The sequence below is a fragment of the Pipistrellus hanaki genome, assembly GCF_964339955.1.
Source record: "Pipistrellus hanaki genome assembly, chromosome: 4".
NCBI lineage: Eukaryota > Metazoa > Chordata > Mammalia > Chiroptera > Vespertilionidae > Pipistrellus > Pipistrellus hanaki.
In genome coordinates, this window is record NC_140506.1 from 32,008,721 (window position 1) to 32,029,744 (window position 21,024).

A 21,024-nucleotide genomic window follows, 5' to 3' on the forward strand; every position below is an offset into this window, starting at 1 on the left:
TTGACAGGGTATTCTTTTGAAACTCTAAGATGAAATGAGGGCTTTGCAAATTACTGGTGATGAAAAAGATCAGAAGTAAAGATCTCTTATGAACTTTCTCATGGAAATACTAAGGAAGAACCAGGTCAATACTTCTGTTCTGACTTCCCAGGGAGTGGCCCTCTTTGCAGACTCTATACCTCACGTGCTCATGACCTTTGGAATTTCCCTCAAGGAATGAACGATCCAGTTAGGATTAAACAAACTCATGATTAATGATGTTTATAAAATAATCTATTATTGAATGTCCAGTAGACAGCCTACAGTAACTTAAAGAGAAGTGAGAGACTGGAAGTCCAAGCAGGCTTGAATGGCAGGGCCAGGACTGGCCCTCGACAAAGCTGTGAAGTAGTCAGTTTGTCTTGAGGGCCTTGAACCCTTGTCCAGCACAGACTGTGTTTTCTCCCTTTTGGCCTCTCCGTCCTTACCTTTACCTCTCTTTTTCCATCTGCTACATGGTACCTACAGTTGTTCCAACCTTGCTCTCAACCCATTTCAACTAATCCTTGCTAAGGTGCTAATTGAAAACTGAAGTGTTATTTCAAACACAGCAGAACTGTGGGTTTAGAGATTTGGATTATCGGCCTGGCTCTGCTGTTATTACTCAGTATCACACAGGGGCGATTTTTCTTGTCCTCAGACTTTAGTTTCCTCATGTTTAAAATTATTGGGAAGGAATTGGGTAAATGTTAAACTGTCTTGCCCATTTTAAATCATTAGTCTATATAACAACAGCCTTCATTGTTTGTATTTTTTCAAGCTGTGAGACAGACAGTCCCTGTTCTTCCCCATCATAATTTACAGCAAGGCTCAGCAACTTAAAAAAAAAAAAAAAAAGCCAGATAGTATTTTAGGACTTGAGGGCCATTGGTCCCTGTTGCAACTACTAACTCTGCTGTGGAAGCATGAAAACAGCCACAGACAACAAGTTATTTATAAACATAGGTGGTGGCCCAGAGTGGGCCTGTAGGGTATAGTTTGCGGACCCCTGGTTTGGAATATGCTGTGTGGAGCCAAGTTGTTTGGATTCAAAGTTGAGCTCTATCAGCTACCTAACCTGTATGTGCCACAGTTTTCTTATCTGTAAAATGTTAGCAATTGCACTCTGCCCACCTCGTAGGGTGGCTGTGGGGGACTAAATGAATGTATGTGTATAAAGCCCTTGGACCAGTAGTTACTATGTGCTAATAACGACTGTTATTATTCTCCCTTTTTTCATCTTCCCTTTGTGTTTTTCCTAGGGGAATAATAGGGTAAGAGCCTGCCAGGTGGGAAAACACCTTCCCCTGTAAGGTCAACTTCCTACTTGGGAGCAGTCTTCAATACATTCAAAGCGGCATTCTAGAGCAAAAGCACTTTGCCTGGGACTGCCTCAAACGAATGGCTTTAGTGTTCATTTGTATGGCATCACTGTGAATCTAAAGGCAAATGGCCATGCAGCCTTCTGCAAGGTGGCCAGTTGGTAAGCCGAGAAGTTTCTGAACCGCTTTCCCAGAAAGAAGGAATAAGGAAAAGCTTAGCAGAGCCACCTCACATTAGGAAGAATGCTAGGCTTTTCGTATTACACGGAGATCGGTGAGGGAAGGTTCCCTGACTGATGGGAATGTTAGGATACAGTTTTAGTGGGGTCCAACATGGACTGTGGAAAGGAGATGGTGTTCATGGATCTGGGGGTGTGTGCCAACATTCATGGTCAGGTAAATGGCTTGGGGACAGATATATATATATTTTTTCCTCTTCGAAATCAGTGACCAAAGAAATAGCAGGAATTGCCAACTCCTTTGCCATGGAAGGGTATGGAGGAGTATTTTGTAGCATTTCAGGTGTAAAGACATTTGGCCTTAGATTGCATCATCAGCCTGCAAAGCTCCTCCTGTTTCTCATGTGGCACAGCGCCTAAAGTATGTACAAGATTATTAATCTTTTACAAGGGAATTGTTGACAGGCCTGTAATCGTGTAGAAGAGTCATAAATCTTTTCTTCAATAAGTCAACGGTGCCTGTTATATTTGGCAAGTATTTACCAGGTACTAGCTAAGCCGGAATGATAGCAGTGAGGCCACAGGCTAGAACAGGGAGTCCTGTGCCTGGATTCATGGAATTTAGGTTCTTGTTATGATTCTGACGCTAATTAGCTGTATGACTTGGAGCCTCAACTAACTTTGTAGCATGGAGATAGTCATCTAAGACCTTTGGGGCTAAATTTCCCTATCTGAAAAACTAGACAGTTAAACTAGGTGCTTGAGGCACTTGCTAACTGTAATTCAAGATTACCCAAAGAGAGAGAGAGAGGAGGTGATTGCAGAGGTCTGAAATTCTGTATTGATCAGCCCGCATCCTTCTGGGCCTTTTCATAGTTCCTTCCTGATTTGTGGTGGTGATAGATCGGTTTGTAATCACAGTGGTTAGAAGTGGCATATTTCAAGTGTAAAATGCAGAGCACACTAACCTGAAGGCAGCATGTGTTGCAGTCCTGGAGTCAGAGACCCAATCAGAGATTTGGTTCTGTTACTGACCATCTAGGGGGCCTGGGCCAAATCACACAACCTGCCCGAGTCTGTGACTCCATTTATAAAATGGAAATCATGACACATGTTCTGCCTACAACCCAGGGCTGGTCCATTAAGTAAGACGATTCCTGTAAAAGCCCTCTTTAAACATTAAAACTCAGTACAAGAGCCATCATAAGACGGCTCCCTTCTTAAACCAGACAACACAAAATAAAAGCTTTTCAAACATTTCAGTGGTAAAAGAAACGAATAAACCTACCAAACATCCTAAATTATCAGCAGTCATTCCTTCAAAGTGCATTTTATTCAGAACTGGAGAAAGGAAATCCTGTTAACACTGTGATACAGCCACCCAACAAGTATTTAGAGTGTTAAAATGCAAGATCCTAACCACTTTTAGAAAAACCGGTACTGTCACAATACAGCCTGACCTTTCCTGAAGCAATTTTCTTTGCGCACTCAGTTTGGCAAGAGCCAGAGAAAAGGCTGTGTGATAGGCGCTGGATTGTGGAGGCTGATGGTAATGCGTTCCTTTATTCTGGGAAGCTGGCTGGATACTCAACCAGGGCTAGGCTCTATCAGAGCACTGACACTTCTGGATCCCCTCCAGTGGCGGGAACAAAGGCTGGTGTTTCTTTTGAAAAATTTTTTCTGAGCAGAGAGATTGTCCAACAGAGTTTCCTTGATAAAGGGCTCATTATCTATCGGTGTGACTTTGCCCTTAATTTTTATGCTGGCAGTGCCAACATGGGCATATTTAACCAAATCCTTTTACCCAGACAGCTGTAACAGCACCCTAACAATTGTGCTTGGGTGAGGTTTATAATCAATTACGGGCTAAATTTCCAATTAGTTGAATCACTAACGAATGTAGTTTGTTGGCTTGCTTTTCCATTGTATTTATAGTTCTTGTCATGTTTCAAAGGCAAGCTTCTTTAAAAGAAAAAAGATAGAATGGCTCAGAAATGCTTCTTGAATTCAAATGACACATCTTCCTTCATGGACCTAAAGATCTATGGTTGCTTTTGTTGGAGTAAAGTGGCTTCAGAACTTTTGGGAAAAGGTGACCTCCGAGAAAGCAACTGATAGAATTAACACGTGACGAATAATCTAAGAGAGAATCTGTAAATAGTGATGAAGAACACTTTGCATTACTCCGTCTAAAAAGCTGATTACGTTTTAGTCTCTGGGACAGGATGGGGATGTGATGTTAGCTCAGGAAGCTGAAAGCTAGCTCAGTGTGCTGTAAACTTTGTAAAACACTTTTAATCAAGGTGAGGTAGATTCCTGGAGTCTACAAAAAGAGATGTCATAGGGTAAGAGTGATTCCATGTTGATCAGACACAACCAGGGAGACAGTTTCGGAGATGTGGAATACATACCTTCTGCTCACTAGGAAGAGGTACTCCCTTGGTGCCTCGAACATGTCATTAAGGCTTTCCAAAACCAGAATGAAATATCCCTCCAGCCTCTTCACCATCACTTACCCCAAAGGTTTTCAGGGCTCATCCATGTTGTAGTATGTATCATAACTCTATTCCCTTTCACGGCCCAGTAATATTCCATTGTGTGTATACAACATATTTGGTTTATTCATCAGTGATGATGAACATTTGGGTTGTTTCCAGCTTTTGGTTATGATGAGTAATGTTTCTGTGAACAGTGGCACATAAGTGTCTAAGTCCCTTCTCATTGTGATTTTAATTTGCATTTCCCTAGTAACTAAAGATGTTGAACTTATATACATGAGCTTATTTGCATGTAGTTATCTTATTTGGTAAAATGTTCAAATCTTTTGTATATTTTAAAATTTTTGTTCTTTGCTTTTTTATTATTGTGTTGTGAGAATTCCTAATGTATATTTAGCAAATATTTTCTATGGCATTTTACTCCCATAACAGTGTTTTGTTTTTTGTTTTTTTGAGGAATAAAACTTTTCAATATTGATTAAGTCCAACTCATTAATTTTTTTAATAGTTATTACTTTTGGTGTGTAATATTTAAGAAATATAGGGTGTCCCCAAAACTGTATACACACATTTGAAATTATTATAAAGACAGTGTTTATTAAAATACATTTCCTTTTCAAAATTGAGTTATCAACTGTTAAAGTGTATATACATTTTTTTGGAACACCCTGTATATATATTTTAGACTCACTTAATTGTATGATGTACAGCATCATAAAACCATAAATTGATGGTCATCACACTTACCGTATTTTCCGGCATATAAGATGACCCCCTAATTTTACAGTTAAAACATAGGTTTAGGCCTATATTCGTTGTATAAGACTACCCCTCACTTCCGAGGCAACACCAGTTCTTTTTTTAATAGACCGCCTCTCTAACTCAGCCAATCCAAGCAGGCTTTTTATGCATGCAAGTTATACATGTTCTGTACCTGAAACTACACTGTGTTCTAATAAAAGCCAGCTCAGATTGGCCACAGTCAGAGAGGCGGTCTATTAAAAAAAGAACTGGTGTTGCCTTGGAAGTGGGGGGTAGTCTTATACAGCGAATATAGGCCTAAACCTATGTTTTAACTGTAAAATTGGGGGGTCGTCTTATACGCCGGAAAATACGGGTATGTGTCCTAACCCAGGTTTCAAAGGATGTTGAATTAATTGCCAGCCTTTGCTCATTGAGAAATTCCCTATAAAAATCTAGATTTTAAAACTTTTCTTTGAAAAATTGGAAGGTCTGGCAAACCTGGGCTTACATCCCTGTGTGGCAACAATCAGCTAAACCAGTGGTCGGCAAACTCATTAGCCAACCGAGCCAAGTATCAACAGTACAGCGATTGAAATTTCTTTTGAGAGACACATTTTTTTAAATATATTTTTTTTTATTAAATTATTATTTTTGTACATATACCAGTGCCTCCCCTCCCGTACATACCCTCCCTCCCCAGAGTTTTGTGTCCATTGGTTGTACTTATATGCACATTTTTTAAACTTAAACTTCTAACGCCACTTCTTCGAAATAGACTCGCCCAGGTCGTGGTATTTTGTGGAAGAGCCACACTCAAGGGGCCAAAGAGCCGCATGTGGTTCTCGAGCCGCAGTTTGCCGACCACGAAGCCAAACTCTAGTACCAGCTGCTTCCTGAAAGACCAGCCATTTGGGCTGCAGTCTCTCCCCAGCTGACTTTCCTGATGCACCTTTCCTACCTGGTTCCTCCGAGGCAGTGGTCCTTTTAAACCCAGCTTCCCGTTAGAATCACCCGATGAACCTTAAAAGCTACTGAGCCTGGGTCCCACCCCTAGAGGTTTTGATATAATCCACCTGTGGTGCAGACCAGGCGATTCCAAATATGGGACCACAATTAAAGATGCCTGAGACTGAGCACCTCAAAGTTTAACTTGCATATCAGTCACCTGGGGATCTTGTCAAAATGCAGATCATGATGCAGTAGGTCTGGGACAGGGCCTGGGATTTTTGCATATATAATAAGCTCCTAGATGGTGCCAGTGCTGCTGCTCTATGGTCCTCTCCTTGAGAAGTAAGGCTCTAAGGCATTTGTATTTGTCTAACTTTGTTTTTTTCTAAACTACATACTTAGGTTTCACGTCTAGCACTGACATCAAGGCAGCTGGAGTGATGATGGCCAATGGGAGTATCCTCCTGGTCCTTACTGAGCGGACACTTCCCACCTTGCTGTGGCCACTGAAACCTTTTAAGGTGTGGGGGTGGGGGTGGCCTTGACTCTCTTAGGTCCGACTCCCAAAACGCCTTCACTGTCACCAGCTGTACGTGAAGTCTCCTTTTTGTAAACTGCAAGTCCTCTGGCATTTTGAGCTCCTTGATGGTGGCACCACTTGTCAGCCAGCAATTTGGTCTTTACCGATTGAACTGTGGTGTTGGTGCGCTCATTTGAGCGTTTTATTACAGTCGTTTTTAGTCTGTGCTCCCCATTCCCTAGGCCTAGAGCAACGGTTCTCAAACCCCAGGAGGCATGAGACCATTTGGAAGGCTTATATAAAACAGACTGCGAGGCTCCATCCTCCCACCCCCCAGATTTCTGATTCAGAGAGGACAGAGAATTTTCATTTCCAACAAATTCCCAGGAGAGAAAGATGTGGCTGCTCCAAAGACCTAGCAGCTCTTTTGGCCTCACCATATGGCTTTTTATAACAGTTTCATTTGGAGAGTCCCGATAAGATTTTATTAAAGAAAACAATTGTGCTTTTTTAAGTTTGAATACAGCTGTTTTGTTGCCTTTATTTTTTCATAGAAACCAATGGAAATGAGTGTAAATAAAAATGTTACTATTAGTAATATGGCAAAGGTATCAATTTAATACAGATGACACAGAGACTGAAATTATTCAGTTTATGAAAAAAGAGGTCTATTGTCCTTCCATGGACAGTCTTTGGATTTATGCTGTGTTCCAATATGATGGCAACAAATGTTTTTAAGTACAATATATACTGGAGATAAATTACTGAAGACTATCTTAAAAAGGAAGCTCAATCAAGGCTTTTGTGCTATTTTTAAGTTTGAGGGGAGGATAACCCCAGTTCTCAAGCAGTCTCTTTCCAGGAACTCATCATGTACAAAAGGAGGAGATTGCTAGTAAGCTTTCCTCAGACCCAACCAAGCCTAAAGGAAGTACTGTAAACATCTCAGCAGTTACATCTCAGCTTATTGCATTGGATCAAAGTAATTCTACCACAGGATGAGGCACCTCACTTTATTTACAAAGCTCAGACAACATAGGAGGGCCTTCATTTTTAAAAAAAAAAAAAAAAAAAAAAAAAAAAAAAAAATATATATATATATATATATATATATATATATATATATAAAATCAATATATATATTGATTTTTTTACAGAGAGGAAGGGAGAGAGATAGAACTATCAGCTGCCTCCTGCACACCCCCTACTGGGGATGTGCCTGCAATCAAGGCACATGTCCTTGACCAGAATCTGAACCTGGGACTCTTCAATCTGCAGGCCTAGGTTCTATCCACTGAGCCAAACTGGTTCCAGCTGGCCTTCATTTTACATAGTAGATGGGAAGGATGTAGCTTGATAAACTTCCTATTTACTTTTAAATAGAGTGGATTCTTAAACAGTTAGGTAGCTGTTTGCTTCTGCATTTCCACTTCAAGAGACATCTTGGAATAGAAATGCTACTGTAGTTCCTGGTTAACCCAAAGTAGAACTTTTCCGTTAGAATGTGAGTCACCTTAAAAAACGGTATTTTTGTCATAGCTGGTTTTGCTCAGTGGATAGAGTGTCTGCCAACGGACTGAAGGGTCCTGGTTTGATTCTGGTCAAGGGCACAAGCTGGAGTTGTGCCTCATCCCCAGGTGGGGGCGTGCAGGAGGCAGTCAATCAATGATTCTCTCTCATCATTGACGTTTCTATCGCCCCTCCCTTCCTCTCTGAAATCAATAAAAATATGTATTTTTTAAAAATGGTATTTTCTAAGGACAGTCAATAAATTTCAGAATGTCCTTTCCTCTACTTGCAACACCCACTGGAATAAACTACCAAATTCAAAGTTTGACTAATAAGTGCTTGGTGAAAAAAATAATATTCTTGCAAGGAAATTGGGAAAAAGCAGTAAAAAGGCTTTTTGGGGCAAGCAGGCTGGGCCGGTGAAGAAGAGGAATCTGGAAAGAGCTTTATAAAAAGCGGCGATTCTTAGGTGTTTTCATGGAAAACAGCGGAGCACCAGGTTCTGGCATGCTATCTTACCCAACCTCAGCATTAGGGGGTGGCAACTTAAGTAGTGATTATTTGAAGAATCTGCCTCTGAAGGCGAACATACTTATGGAAACAATATAAATCGGATGAGCTTCCCCCAGTGACACCGTGAACAAACCAAGAGAGAGAGGGCCGTCCTCCGCCTGAGCGACCTACATTGGCTCGGTCATCTCAGGACTGCAAAGGGATCAGCCAGGGTGCGCCCTCATAAAACTCTGCCCTGCTCGCCGGCCCGCCCGGATCCCGGGGCGGCGGTGCCAGGCTCTTCTTGGGTTTCTGGGCAGCCTGCGGGCGCTCGTCCCCCAGGCGCACCCTCTCACCCTGCTTTCACCCCCGGGGCCCGCGCTGCCCAGAAACCCAAGAAGAGGCTGGGCCGGCGGGGCCGGGAACTGCAGGGCCTCCCGGCTTTCTTTGGCGAGCCCCCCCGAATCCCGAGTCCTTCCCGCCCAGCCACTCTGCCGGGGCCCAGGGCTCCAATAAAGGCTGGGGTTCGTTTCCAGCCGCCCGGATTAGAGACGCAGCCGCTGAGTAAGTCTGAACTTGTCCGAGACCTCCCCTGGCCCAGCTGCCTCCCGTCCGGGAGCCGCCCGGCAGCCGGCGCTGCAGCGGCCGGGCCGCCTCGGAGGACGCAGCCCTGGAGCGTTCCGCAGCGGTGGCACCGCGCGCCCCGGGCGCCCCGGGCATCCCCGCGGCGGCGGCGGAAGGCGAGCGGGGCGACCGGCGGACCGGCGACGGGAAGGGCCCTTGGGTCAGAGCTCCGCCCCGCCGGCCGCCCCGGGTGGGAGGCGGGCCCGGCGCCGGCGGCGGGGGGCGGGCACGCGGGCGCTGGTTGGCGCGGGCGCGGGGCGGGGCGCGCGGGGCGGGGCCGGGGGCGGGGCCGGCGCCGGGCGCTGGGGCTGCGGGCGCGCGGACAGGAGTCGCGAGCAGCTGGAGCGGAGTTGGAGGAAGCGGCTGCCGCTGCGGCGAGGCTGGAGGGCGAGCGGCGCGGAGGCGGCGAGCTCGGGCCGGGAACGCCGGCGGGTCGGAGCCGCGCGCGCTGGAGGCCATCGCCGCTGCAGCCCGGGCCCCGGGGAGAGGAAGGAAGCCGGCCCGCGGGGGAGGTAGGCGGCGGCGGCGGCGGGTCGGGGTGTGTGTGCTCCCGGGGCGGGGGGGAGGCGGTGCGTGCGCGCGGCTGTCGCCGCTCTCTTCCTGTCACCGGCGGCAGCTCCTCCGGCGGAGCCCAGCCCGGGGAGCACGGCCGCCGGTTCTCCCTTGTTGCCGGCATCTGGCGCCGGGCCGGGGCCCCCCTCGCAGGCAGCGTCCTGGCCGCCGTCTCCCGGCCTCCTGCGAGCTGGGGCTGCACGCCGCCGCCGGGCGCAGCCGTCCCCGAGCCGCAGGCGACCCCCTGGCTGCCCTCACCCTCCGGCCACTTCGGAGGGTGCCCGGGGTTGCCTGGCTGCAGCTTTCTGGAGTCTCCTCCCCGGAGGAGAGCGCCCTGGCCGCTGCCTCTGCGTTAGCGGGCAGGGAAGGAGCGGTGCCTCCCCCGTGCCCTCCAGCTGCAACCGGGGTCGTTGCCTGGGCCAGCCTGGCCGGCGGGCAGGGCGCCGGTGGTCCCGGAGCCCAGTGCCAGCCCAGCCCCCCTGCGAAGTTTGTCTCCCTCCTCTTCCGGGGTGGAGGAAGCGCGCCTGGGGCCGCGGGTCGCCGGGGCCCATGCCTGGTGCCCGGTGCCCGGTGCCCGGTGCCTGGTGCCTGGTGCCGGCCGGGCCTGGGCAGGTTGTTGGAGACGCGCTTCCCGGGGTCTTTGGAAGAGCCCGGAAATCCAGCTTTTTGTAACGCGGGTGGAGAGACTGGAGGGACTTGCCCAGCAACATGGAGCCGGGTAGGGAGGGCCGGAGAGCGTGCAAGCCCGAGCTGAAGCGGCTCGGGGGATTGTCTGGAAGCCGCGGTGCTCACCCTCACTTCCCAAGGGCAGAGACTGCCCCGCAGATCCCCAGACAAAGGGAACGGAAAAGCCCGGCCCGCCGCTCCGGCCCAGAAATGCACTCGGGGAACCAGAATGCGAGGGTGTGAGCGGAATGGCCGTTACTTGGTAAACGCGGCATGTGTGTGGACTGTTCGGGGGAAATTCTTCTGCTTCTCCGGGCGCTGTTAATACCGGGAATCCCGGTGGCTGCTGCGGCGCCGCTGGCAGCTCACGTATGAGTTTGCTCTCCTTTGGGGTGGGGGTGGGGTGAGGGGAGTTAGGACTTTGGAAGTGATAGGATTTCTTTCTCTTTTTTTTCTTTTCCTCTTTGTCGGTGCAAAGTAGGAATGGATAAAGTAGTTCCGGGTTTTGAATGCAGCATGAGATTGTCATTTCAGTGGGATGAGGTTCAAGTTTTAGTAGTTAGGCGGGACATGCACCAAGCTTGAGGTATTACTAGCTAGGAAAGGTCAGGTGGGTAAGCAGGTTCATTTCTCCAGCAGGCTATCAGAGGAATGCATCCGCAAGGAGTAAAAATCATTAGGAATGTGGTGACTTCTGCACAGAAGGCCACAACCATCTTTTATGGTTGAAAAAGAAAATAATTAAAAAAAGCACAATCCCCTGACACCCCCCCCCCCCCCACACACACACACACGAATACTTTTTTTTGACTGATTATACTGTTCTTAAAATAAACGGTTTAAAAGCAATAGATTATGGGTGTTTGTTTTTTTTTAGGGACAAAAGTTGCTTAAACTTTTGGAAGCAAATGTTTTGATCACTACATAGAAAATAACTCTTCAATTGATTTTCTTTTTTTTGGGGGGGGGTGGAGGAGGGGGAGGATGGAAGTGTCCCCCTACAGTTTGGGAAGGTGTGTTTGGTTGGCAATCAGTTTAAATGGGAAAGTGCCATGGAGGCAGCTGCCTGCCTTCAGAAGTGTTGGGCTCTGCCTCTGCTGGCCCTCAGCTGTTCCATGCCAGTTGCAGATAGCAGTAGAGCCATACTTTTTTCTGTAGAAATGTGTAGATTTCTATGATTGGAAGGAAGTTTTATGTATCTGATATTGGCTTCCACAGTGTCACGTGCATTTGCTTTCTTTAACTTTCATCTTGATATGGGGCCTGTTCTAGCCAGTTGCCTCACAGAACACTGCAATGTACACACTGTTATCTGCTGTTATATCTGCTTTTGTAAAATGATATCACTGGTCTTTTTTTTTTTTTTTTTTTTTTTTTTTTTTTTTTTTTTTACATCTGTGATGCTGATAGCCAATGTGAAAACGCATTTCACTTCCCACTGATTAGTTATATTGTCTTTACTGACTTCTTGAAATGGAAATGTATGAAGATCAGAAAATCCCCGCAGTGTAAGGTCGGTTTGGGGAAACAAGTGATGCAGTGAGTTACAGGTAACGCGTACTGTGGCTATTCACAGTGGTGGCGGCGAATGCATTTACTCCTGGGACCATGCAGACGAGCTTTGTATCTCAGATGCAAACCTACGGCACTTAACCTAAGTTTGTGTTGTTAAAAGTGTTGGCCAAACCTTTAATGACATTTTCCCATGGATGCCATGTAACTTTTAGATTAGTATGTTGGCTGAAGTTTTTTTTTCTTAGTTTAGAGGACTGTTCTGAAAGATTGTTCATTAAAACAGGAACAATTCTAGTTCAGCTTTTATTATGCTCGCAATTTGTAATTTTCCAAATGTGTCTTATTAACTAAAGAGATGGTACATGAACACATTGTAAAAAAAAAAAATGTTATGGCCAGGTAGACTACAGAAAGCTGAGATAATGCCTGCATGTGGGGTTTTACTTTTAATTTGCACATCTGAGGCATGCACAATGCAGAGAAAGTGGGAAGTGCTTTTTCACTGTATTACACATTCGGGACAGGCGCCCCACGGGTCCCCCTCCTTTGGAAGGCACAGGGATTCTGCCAGTAAAGGCAGGAGAATGGAGCAACTCAGAAGCTTGAGAAGGTGAGCAAGTTACTCATCAATTGAAGGAAGGGATTGTCAATTAGTTTTTACCTTAGAAGGCATAATGCAATTTTATGACATTTTAAAAATAAAAACATGTTGTAATTAATATTTAAATATTCTTATTCTATTTATTGTTTTTTCCCCATCTCCTTCACCCCTAATGCGATTACTTGCCATGATTTTGCTAACACTTTTATTGAAATTACTTGCCAAAAGAGTGGTGATTAAAAGTTATTTTATGTATATTATGCCAAAAGAGCTGAAAAATTGACTGTCATCAACTTGTCTGTTTGGCTTATGTTATTTTTTACTTTATTTTTTTTGTAAAGGGTAGAATGAGTATAGCATAGATTTTGCTAAAAAAAAAAAAATCTATTATGAAAACATCTCTGAATAGTTTATCTTCCCAGCATTGTTTTTCTTAAAGTAAATCAAATGCATATCCATAGGCACCTGTAGTCAAAATAGTTTTCAGGTTAATGGACACCCCTCCCCGACCCCCTATAGATTATGTAAATCACAGGAATCTGGCCAAAATGTAAGGAAATAATAAAGTGAGGTGCCTAAGCCATTGTGCCATGATCCTTGCCCCCTCACTGGATCCCCAGTGGCCCAGACTGGGGACTCAGCCCAGAGAGCTGGGGCTGTCACATGAAAACTGTCAGCTCTGTAGGACTGCATTAGCGCCTTCTTCTCCTCTCTTTGAGACCACCGCGGGAGCCTGGAATTGTCCTCCCTGATATGCTCTCTCACACACCCTGAGACTCAGGAGGCAGCCTTTGCCCTGACCTCTGCAAAGCCACCCTCTACCTCAGGTGGAGAGAGAATGAGATGGGCAAAGTCTGCGTGCAGCCTTTATCTATTATATTTACTCTGGGAGGGAGTTAAGGGGACAGCAGAGTTTCATTTCGGCTGGATTCACAATTCATTTAGAACAGTTTGCAGTATTTAGAGGCAATACAAAAGAAAATTCCTGGCAAATTTTCCTATTTTAAATATGAGTTTGCATAAATGGCAGTGTCTTTCAATACTGCTAATAATAGTGGTAACAATTTAACAAAACCATAATTGCAATTTACTAACCATGTAGCTTCTGGCACATTAATCTCTCCGTTTTTCTCACCTATGAAATGGGGATAATAATTGTATCTAGAGTGGCTGTAAGGATTACATGGGTTGATATATGCAAAACTCGTAAGAACTGAGCCTGGCCCATCATAAGCACTGTGTTGGTGTTAATAAGCTCTAATTTTCAATCATGGAGCTCAGTGATTTATACATGCCATTTAATTTAATCCTCATAATAACCCTATGAGCTGCAGGTTTGCTTTTTTTGTATTTTTCTCACAGATGCTAAACTTGTGACACACAGAGGTTTAAGTAACTTGCCCAAGTTTAAAACTTAGGCACTGATGGGGACAGCTGCTGAGTCTGAAGCTTAGTGCTTATACTAACCTTCTTGTTAAGAGTTTTACAAAACAGCATTGTATGTTAACCAGAGGAGGGGCTTTGGATTGTCTGCTTCAGGCCCTCTCATCCCAGAGCTTCTTTTCAGTGCTGATGCCGAGAAGCAGAATGCTCAGCCCTATGCCCATTTCTGGGTAACAGGGTGTCTCTCAGGCCCAAGAAAGCCTTGGTGTGAGTGCCTGCATCATCCTTTCTCCTTGACCCCAGGTGGCGACCTCTGACCCTGGGAATTGTCTCCAGCTGGGCCTGCACGCTGGCTCTCTCTCTCTCCTCTGCCCCTCCTGCAGTGCTTTCTGGAGAATCCTGCCTCCTTGTCTTCCCTTGTAGTTTCACCTGGGTTTGTTCTGTGCAACCTCCCCTTCCCCTCCCCCCAAAGGGCTTGCAGGCAGGAGAGTCCTGCCCTAGACACTCCGCTTTCCCACAGTACAAACTCAGCCCCGAGCATGGCAGCAGGCAGTAAGTACATCCTGGTTGGTTTGAAAATGAATGGAGATATTTGATGACTGCAACTCCGAGATTAATTTGATCCCATCATTTTTATTTTGTTTTAGTTGAGATAACATTTATCCTGAGTGCATTCTTTTAAGTTGAACTTCATTGTGTTTATTACGAAATTTTAACTTTTGTTCAGTTCGATTTTCATGATTTCCAGAACATATTTAAAAAGTGAAAAGATTTTTAAATGTTGATTTTTTTTTTTTTTTTAAACTGTGAATTTAGGTGGGGAGCTTGCTCTAGACTCAGAGTGAGCGCACAGAGGATGGAGAGCTGGAATGTAGGGAGGGCCCAGGAGCCCCTCCAGAGCCCTTGCATCTGGATCGCAGACCCATTCTGTGCTGGGACCCAAAGCCAGATTGCTGATTTTATCTCAGGATAACATAATATGATCAGGATATAGTCTTGATTTATTTAAAGTGACTTAAAAATATCCTTTACCTCTCACCAAGTCTGCTAAGTCCTTGTCCTTTGTAAAAGGGGAGTAAGTCAACAAAGTCAGGACTTTTCAAAGAAAAGTTTTTTGCCAAAACGCCTGCAGGTTAGAGGGTTAAATTGAAATTTTCCTTTCAAGCAGTTGTACATTAAGAAGTCATGGGTGTAAAAATTTAAAAAAATTTAAAAAAATGAAGTCATGGGTGCTTGTCAGGCATCAGAAACAACATTTTGAGGAAGAAAATGAAAATTGCTCAGTATCTTAGCAGAGGAAATATACTTTCAATTAACAGTATTTTGGGTCATCTTTAAAATGGTTGAACGAATGGAGCAAAATCATTCCCTTTAAGGAAATTATAAACTGTTCATTTGATGTTATATAAGTGAGTTAGTTTGTTACATGTTCATAGGATTCCTTTATGTTACAGCAACAATAGTAACTAACTTGGAGACTAGATATCCTAACACCCTTGGTTATTTGAAAACATTAACTTAATGGATGGTGGATATTATCCACATATAAAAATCTTTACTCCGTGCTGGGTAGAAATAGCTCAACGGACAGGTTTGTGTAGCCAGACACTGGAAGCAAAATCTTGTGAATCTGGGCAGCATAGAGCCTGTGGATCTGAATAGTTTGGGCTCCATTGATCTCAGGAGGTTGGACAGACACTGCCAGTGCCTCAGGCTTCTGCATTCCTACTGAGAACTGGAGGGTGAGAGAAACGAGAACTTGTCAGTCCTCTAGATGTGATGGCCCCTGTGACTGGATAATACTTCACATCTCCCTAAGGAGGAGCTGAGTTTTTACTCATTGTGTAGTGAGGAGCCTGGCATAGCCATGGCAGGGGTTGAGGGGGAAGGGGGCATAGATGCCAAGAGGGATACAGGTGGCAGAAGCTTCAGCTCATAGAGCAGAAGTGGGCAGCCTTCCAGAAGTGATGTGTCCAGGATTCTTTTATTCACTAGTTTATGGACTTGTTTGGCAAGGATGCGTTTTAGAGAAGTCTCTTTGGAAGGAAATTTGCATGGTCCTAGATGCCTGGTCTTGGACTTGACAGAACTGCTCCGAGTTAGAATGGCTTCTTTTTGTGCAGCTGTGTTTGTGAAAGAACCACAAGCACTCAGTAAGGCTGCTGTTACAGAGTGAAAAGTGGAGGTCAGAGCCGGTGGGCAGGAATTTGCCTCGGTCACATCTCAGGCATCGAAGGAAGCAAGTTGAGTTTGGGCAGTAGGTTCTAGTGGTGTAAAAAGTGTGGCTCTGGCAGACTGCCTGAAGCTGACTCCTGCTTCCACCTTTCAATGGCTCGGCGTTATCATGGCCAAGATACTAAATTTTTTGCGCCTCAGTTTCTCCCGTGTAAAGTGAGAATTATTGATCGTGCCTGTCTTAAGATTATCTTGTTTTGAATGTGCTAATTGTATGTATTGAATGTGTCAGTACACATAAAACTCCCAACAAATATTAGGTGTTAGGTGAGGAGGAGGAGGAAGACGGTTGAACTGGTTAAGAACACACAGTCGCTTCCAGGAAGTGTCAGGTGACGACCGTGCTGACCACAGCGACAGTGACAGCCATTTAAATGGACCTGACTACCGCACACCTGAATAATGGCCAAGGTTGTTTCATTAATAACTTCTAATGGATTAAGCCATTGAGGGAAAACAGCCTGCATCTTCTGAGCCCAGGATGCTGTGTACCTCCCACGAGGACACACGCCAGCCGTCACCCAAATGGCTAGTCAGGTCTCCCTCTTCTCTTAGCAACATTGCACCCCAGCCACTTAATTGGCACCGAATCATGGCTGATCTCGAATTGTTCTGATGGATCTTCCTGGCCTTTGATGATGGGGTCCCAGAAGATAGGAATGGTGTATTCTAATACAATGGTCTGTACTTTCAATCCCAGAGTCATAGAAGATCTGGGGTTCTTTTTTCTCAGATAAAGATTAATCTTACACAGCCAGTAAGCTTTTTTTTTTTTTTTTTTTTTTTTCTTTTTTTTTCAAATGGTGAGAGGCTAGGAATTAATAGAAACACAGGTTTCTGGCACACATGGCAGAGATTGCTACTCTAGAGTCTGGCATCAGTCAAGCCAGCAAGTTCTTCGGGTTTGTAATACCTGGAGTAGACATGGAGCCTTTTTGACTACAGTGTGCCCGGCGAGGCACTTGCATAGATAGCTACATAGGTATGTGGTGAGCAGGGGCCTGGTGGTTGCTGAGGTCTATGCTCCGCATTCTGTTAAAAATCTTACCAAACTGGCCCACGGAGTTGTTCAAATAGAGGAAGCCATAAGCAGCGGCTGAAGGAAAGATCTACCAGCCTACTGGTGGAGGAATTTCCCCTTCTACTCCCCCCCCCCCCCCAAAAAAAAAAAAAAAAAGACATATATTGCCTGGAAAAGCTAACAAAAATCGCAAGGCAGATTTGGGGGGATTACATTATTCTTAGGCATATTGCCTGGTTTCCAGGCATTGAGGGACATGTAAATTTTTTCATGTTCCTTAGAGTTCCGTGTCTCATTTGTACAGAGTGCATTAGTACTAAAAATGAGATTTGCTAGTTTTACATTTTTGTGTGAATTTATGCAGTGAGTATTTAATTTGATTCTGGATCTAGCAAAAGGAGAGGCTGTCTTCAAACATAATATAGTTTATTTTTTCATCCTCTCTGCTGGTTGCTTTCATTTTTTTTTTTTTTTCTCTATGACAACTGAAATACAAAGTAGAATAATACTAACTAAAATTCATATTCTTGCTACACAAAGATTTCCAGTGTTTGCTTTTGCTTCTTTTAATATGTAACTCTCCTAAGAGTGTTATTATATTACAGCTAAGAGGCTCTAGCCATGTAAACTTGAATACTTTACACTTCTGAATGCCAACATAACAATTACTCAGCAATCAGATTTGTCTTCTTAAGTTGCTTACACTGAAGAGTGCCTATAATATTAAACTTCTAAAGTGTTCCACGCTGTAAAATTTGCACAAGCTCTCTTCGAAATAGCACGCAGAAATTGTGTGGCTATTGTTTTTATTGCTTTATTGTTCAGCCAGCTTAACGGAAACCTTTAGGTTGCTTTGACTTTATAATAAAGATAAGGACGAGAAGTGATCAGAGTGCTAAGTGTACATGCTAACTAACTTAGAGAATCTTTGGCTCTCAATTTCTCTGCCTCCACTATGTTAAAAAGAAAAAGGAAAAAAAAAAACACACAACAACTTTCATTTCCCATTTCTCCCTCCACTAAGCTCTCTTCATAGAATAATTTGCAGGAATTGTCTCTACTTCTTCTTCAGTTCCTTAACTCCTTAAATTCTCCTTGTTATCCTCGATGCTACCAGACTGGAGCCTGCTTTCTCAAAAGTCAGCGATGCTCCCTGTTCTGGCTCTTTCCAGAATATGATACTTGCTTAGTCACATTTGTACCTTAGGCCGTGCCACACGTTTCATTCTGCCTTCGGATGCCTACAGTTAGATGTTATCTCTCCCTCATTTGAACTCTGTAGTGTTTAGTCGCCGCTGTCTTTTTGGCATTTACCTAATGTTATTGTGTACCAGTTCCTTGTGTACCAGTCTTATCTCTGAGACATTGCCACACGCCAACACCCCTTCCAGCCCTGCCTGGTGCTCTTAGAAGGCAGGGAGTGTCTCTCTAATCTCTGTTGTGGATATCATGTCCAGCAATAGGACGCTGCCCGTGTCCATCTGCCAAATTGATTAAGTACTTGTTGAATGGAAGTAGACACTCAAATTCACACAGATGGCCAAGTGTGATGTTCATTCTTAAGTCTTGTTTTTCTCTTGCTAGGTGAAGCTTGCGTGTGGAGCGCAACAGTGAAATCAGACGACAGATGGACAGTGTGACAAGAGTGTCAGAAAGGATCGGGCCTCGCTGTGAGAGTCTGCCCGCGGTCCAAGTGTTGACAAGTTGCTGAAAAGGAAGCCAGTGGGAGGACTGTGGCCTGCAGAGGAAGTGGAGCCCTGTCTTCAGTCACACCGTTGATGGAGGACAGATGGACAATCGCCTCTCCTCTTAAGCCTTTGGAGGGTTGTCCTTTGTCCTCCGCCGGACACATACCCCGGAACTTAACACGCTCTCTGAGTTCACGTTCCACAGAAACATAAAATTACACTGCAGCGTCACCAAACTCGTCTGTTGCATGGTCACGGATTTGCAAACATGAGTGCTGAGGGGTACCAGTACAGAGCACTCTACGATTACAAAAAGGAGCGAGAAGAAGATATTGACTTGCACTTGGATGACATATTGACTGTGAATAAAGGGTCCTTAGTAGCTCTTGGATTTAGCGATGGACAGGAAGCCAGGCCTGAAGAAATTGGCTGGTTAAATGGCTACAATGAAACCACAGGGGAGAGAGGGGACTTCCCAGGAACTTATGTAGAATATATTGGGAGGAAAAAAATCTCACCTCCCACCCCAAAGCCCCGGCCACCTCGACCCCTTCCGGTGGCACCAGGTTCCTCGAAAACTGAAGCAGAAACTGAGCAGCAAGGTCAGTATTCGTGAGTGATTTTTAAATGACTCTTTTTTTTTTTAAAGAAAGTTTTACATTTGGGTTGAGTTGAAATGTCCTGGGCAGAAGTCGTTCCGGCAGCTTTACCTGAATTTATACATGGTGCGTAAAAGCGTGGTCAGTCACTGCACGGCTAGACATTTGTGTTTGTGGGGTGGAGGGTTTAGTTATAAAATAGGGAGATGGTATCTGAGAACCTGTTTAGTGAGTGCTTTTAAGAACTACTTTTGTAGTTGCTATTGAATCAAATACTTTTTTACTTCCTTATTCTTATAATTGGCATTCGATATCTAAATCATTTTAAGAAAGTAGAGGGTAAGTCTAACGTACGTATATTTAACATTAATGTGACTTGTGTGGAAAAAATGTAGAGAGTAATAAAAGGACCACAGAACTTGGGGGAGAAGAAACCATTGTTTTCGTAACCCGGTGTCTACCTCCTGGTTTCCTCTCCAGGAACACTGTGCCTGCAGCTGAAACCCAGCCCCGTGGGCAGCCTCGATGTGGAGGGCGGGCTCTTCCTCTGCAGGCAGTGTGTGCCTGACATTAGTGCCTATAGCGCGCTTGGCCTTCAGGAGGGAAAAAAGATCGCTGGGTGCTTTTCCTAATGGAAACCATCTTGATTAAAAAGCCACTCATTGTTTATCTGAGGTGGTCCTTGTTTGAGCTTTGTTTGTTTGTTTGTTTGTTTCTGTTCAGTTTCACACAGAGACAAGCCTTTGACTCAGCTTTGCTGTTATCAGCTTAGTCAATTCATTTCCTCAGTAATATAAATTTCGAGCATTTTTTTTCCCCTGCTTGTGTAATCTTTCTTTCCCTGCCCAAGACTGGGATAGGGATGGGAAGGTATGCCTAGAATGGGTGGCCTCGGTGGCAGTGGTTACAATAGAACTGGCTGCAGCACGGCAATGTATTTCTGGAAGAGATTTTGATACTGTTATTCTTTCTTTGGTGCTGGCTTGTTCTAGCAAAAAATGAATGAGGCAATGAGAATAAAGAAGCAGAAAGTAAGGGTAAATAGCTGCCTTTTATCGTAGAGTAATCATAGGACTGGGAATATTTTGTAAAAGTCAGAGAACTTACTAAGGATACCTTTTCCCTCTCCCACTTGACCCAAAAGAGGTACTTGTTTCGTGAACATTACGCCATATTTATTGTAAAATATGTTTTACTATACATTTCAAAAGCCAAGACTTAATTTTTCAGGTGAATCAAAATCTAGACACCTTTTGTCAGCCATGGTGTTGACAAAAGGTGTGAACCACCTTGATTCAGAAACTTCTCATTGATTATTGGAGATGGTCCACATTTGAGCTTTGTGCACACCTGCTCATTTAAGGGTTTTTTTTTTTTTTTTTGCTTGTTTGATTGATTGATTGATTGTTTCTGTTCAATTTCAAACAGAGGCAAGCATTTCACTCAGCTTTGCTGTTATCAATTTCAAGCATTTTCCTTCCTTTGTGTAATCTTTTTTCTCTCTCCGAGACTATGTATGGCAAAAACCATACATAATTGTTTTTCTTTTCCACCAAATTACTTATTTTTAATTTGAATTTTTTTTTTCTTTTTTTTTTTTAGTTAGAAACAGGTCCTTATAAGTTGGCTAGTACAAGAGGGAAAACAGTTTAATTTATCCTAGAATACAAAAGATTACAGGACTGCCCAGCTGCTGTACCAGGCTCAGTGGTTGCACGTCGACCTGTGAACCAGGAGGTCACCATTTGATTCGGGTCAGGGCACATGTCCAGGTTGCAGCCTGATCTCCTGTGAGAGGTGTGTGCAGAAGGCAGCTGATCAGTGATTCTCTCATCATTGATGTGTCCCTCCCTCCCTCCCTCCCTCCCTTCCTCCCTTCCTCCCACTCCCTTTTCTGAAATCAATAAAAA

The 21,024-nt window shown here is 44.5% G+C and overlaps 1 protein-coding gene and 1 long non-coding RNA gene across 2 annotated transcripts in view; one reads left to right on the plus strand and one right to left on the minus strand.

Annotated features, from left to right (window-relative positions):
• Positions 1-21,024, minus strand: part of LOC311621139 — a 335,010-nt gene that overhangs the window by 112,823 nt on the left and 201,163 nt on the right. The gene's annotated exons all lie outside the window — the stretch shown is intronic.
• PIK3R1 (phosphoinositide-3-kinase regulatory subunit 1) overlaps positions 9,157-21,024 on the plus strand; it is an 85,274-nt gene continuing 73,406 nt past the window's right edge. The window contains exons 1-2 of the mRNA XM_084880900.1: positions 9,157-9,366; positions 18,412-19,117. Of these exons, the coding sequence (XP_084737026.1) occupies positions 18,784-19,117 (334 nt within the window). The 5' untranslated portion in view covers positions 9,157-9,366; positions 18,412-18,783. The remainder of the gene's footprint in view (positions 9,367-18,411; positions 19,118-21,024) is intronic.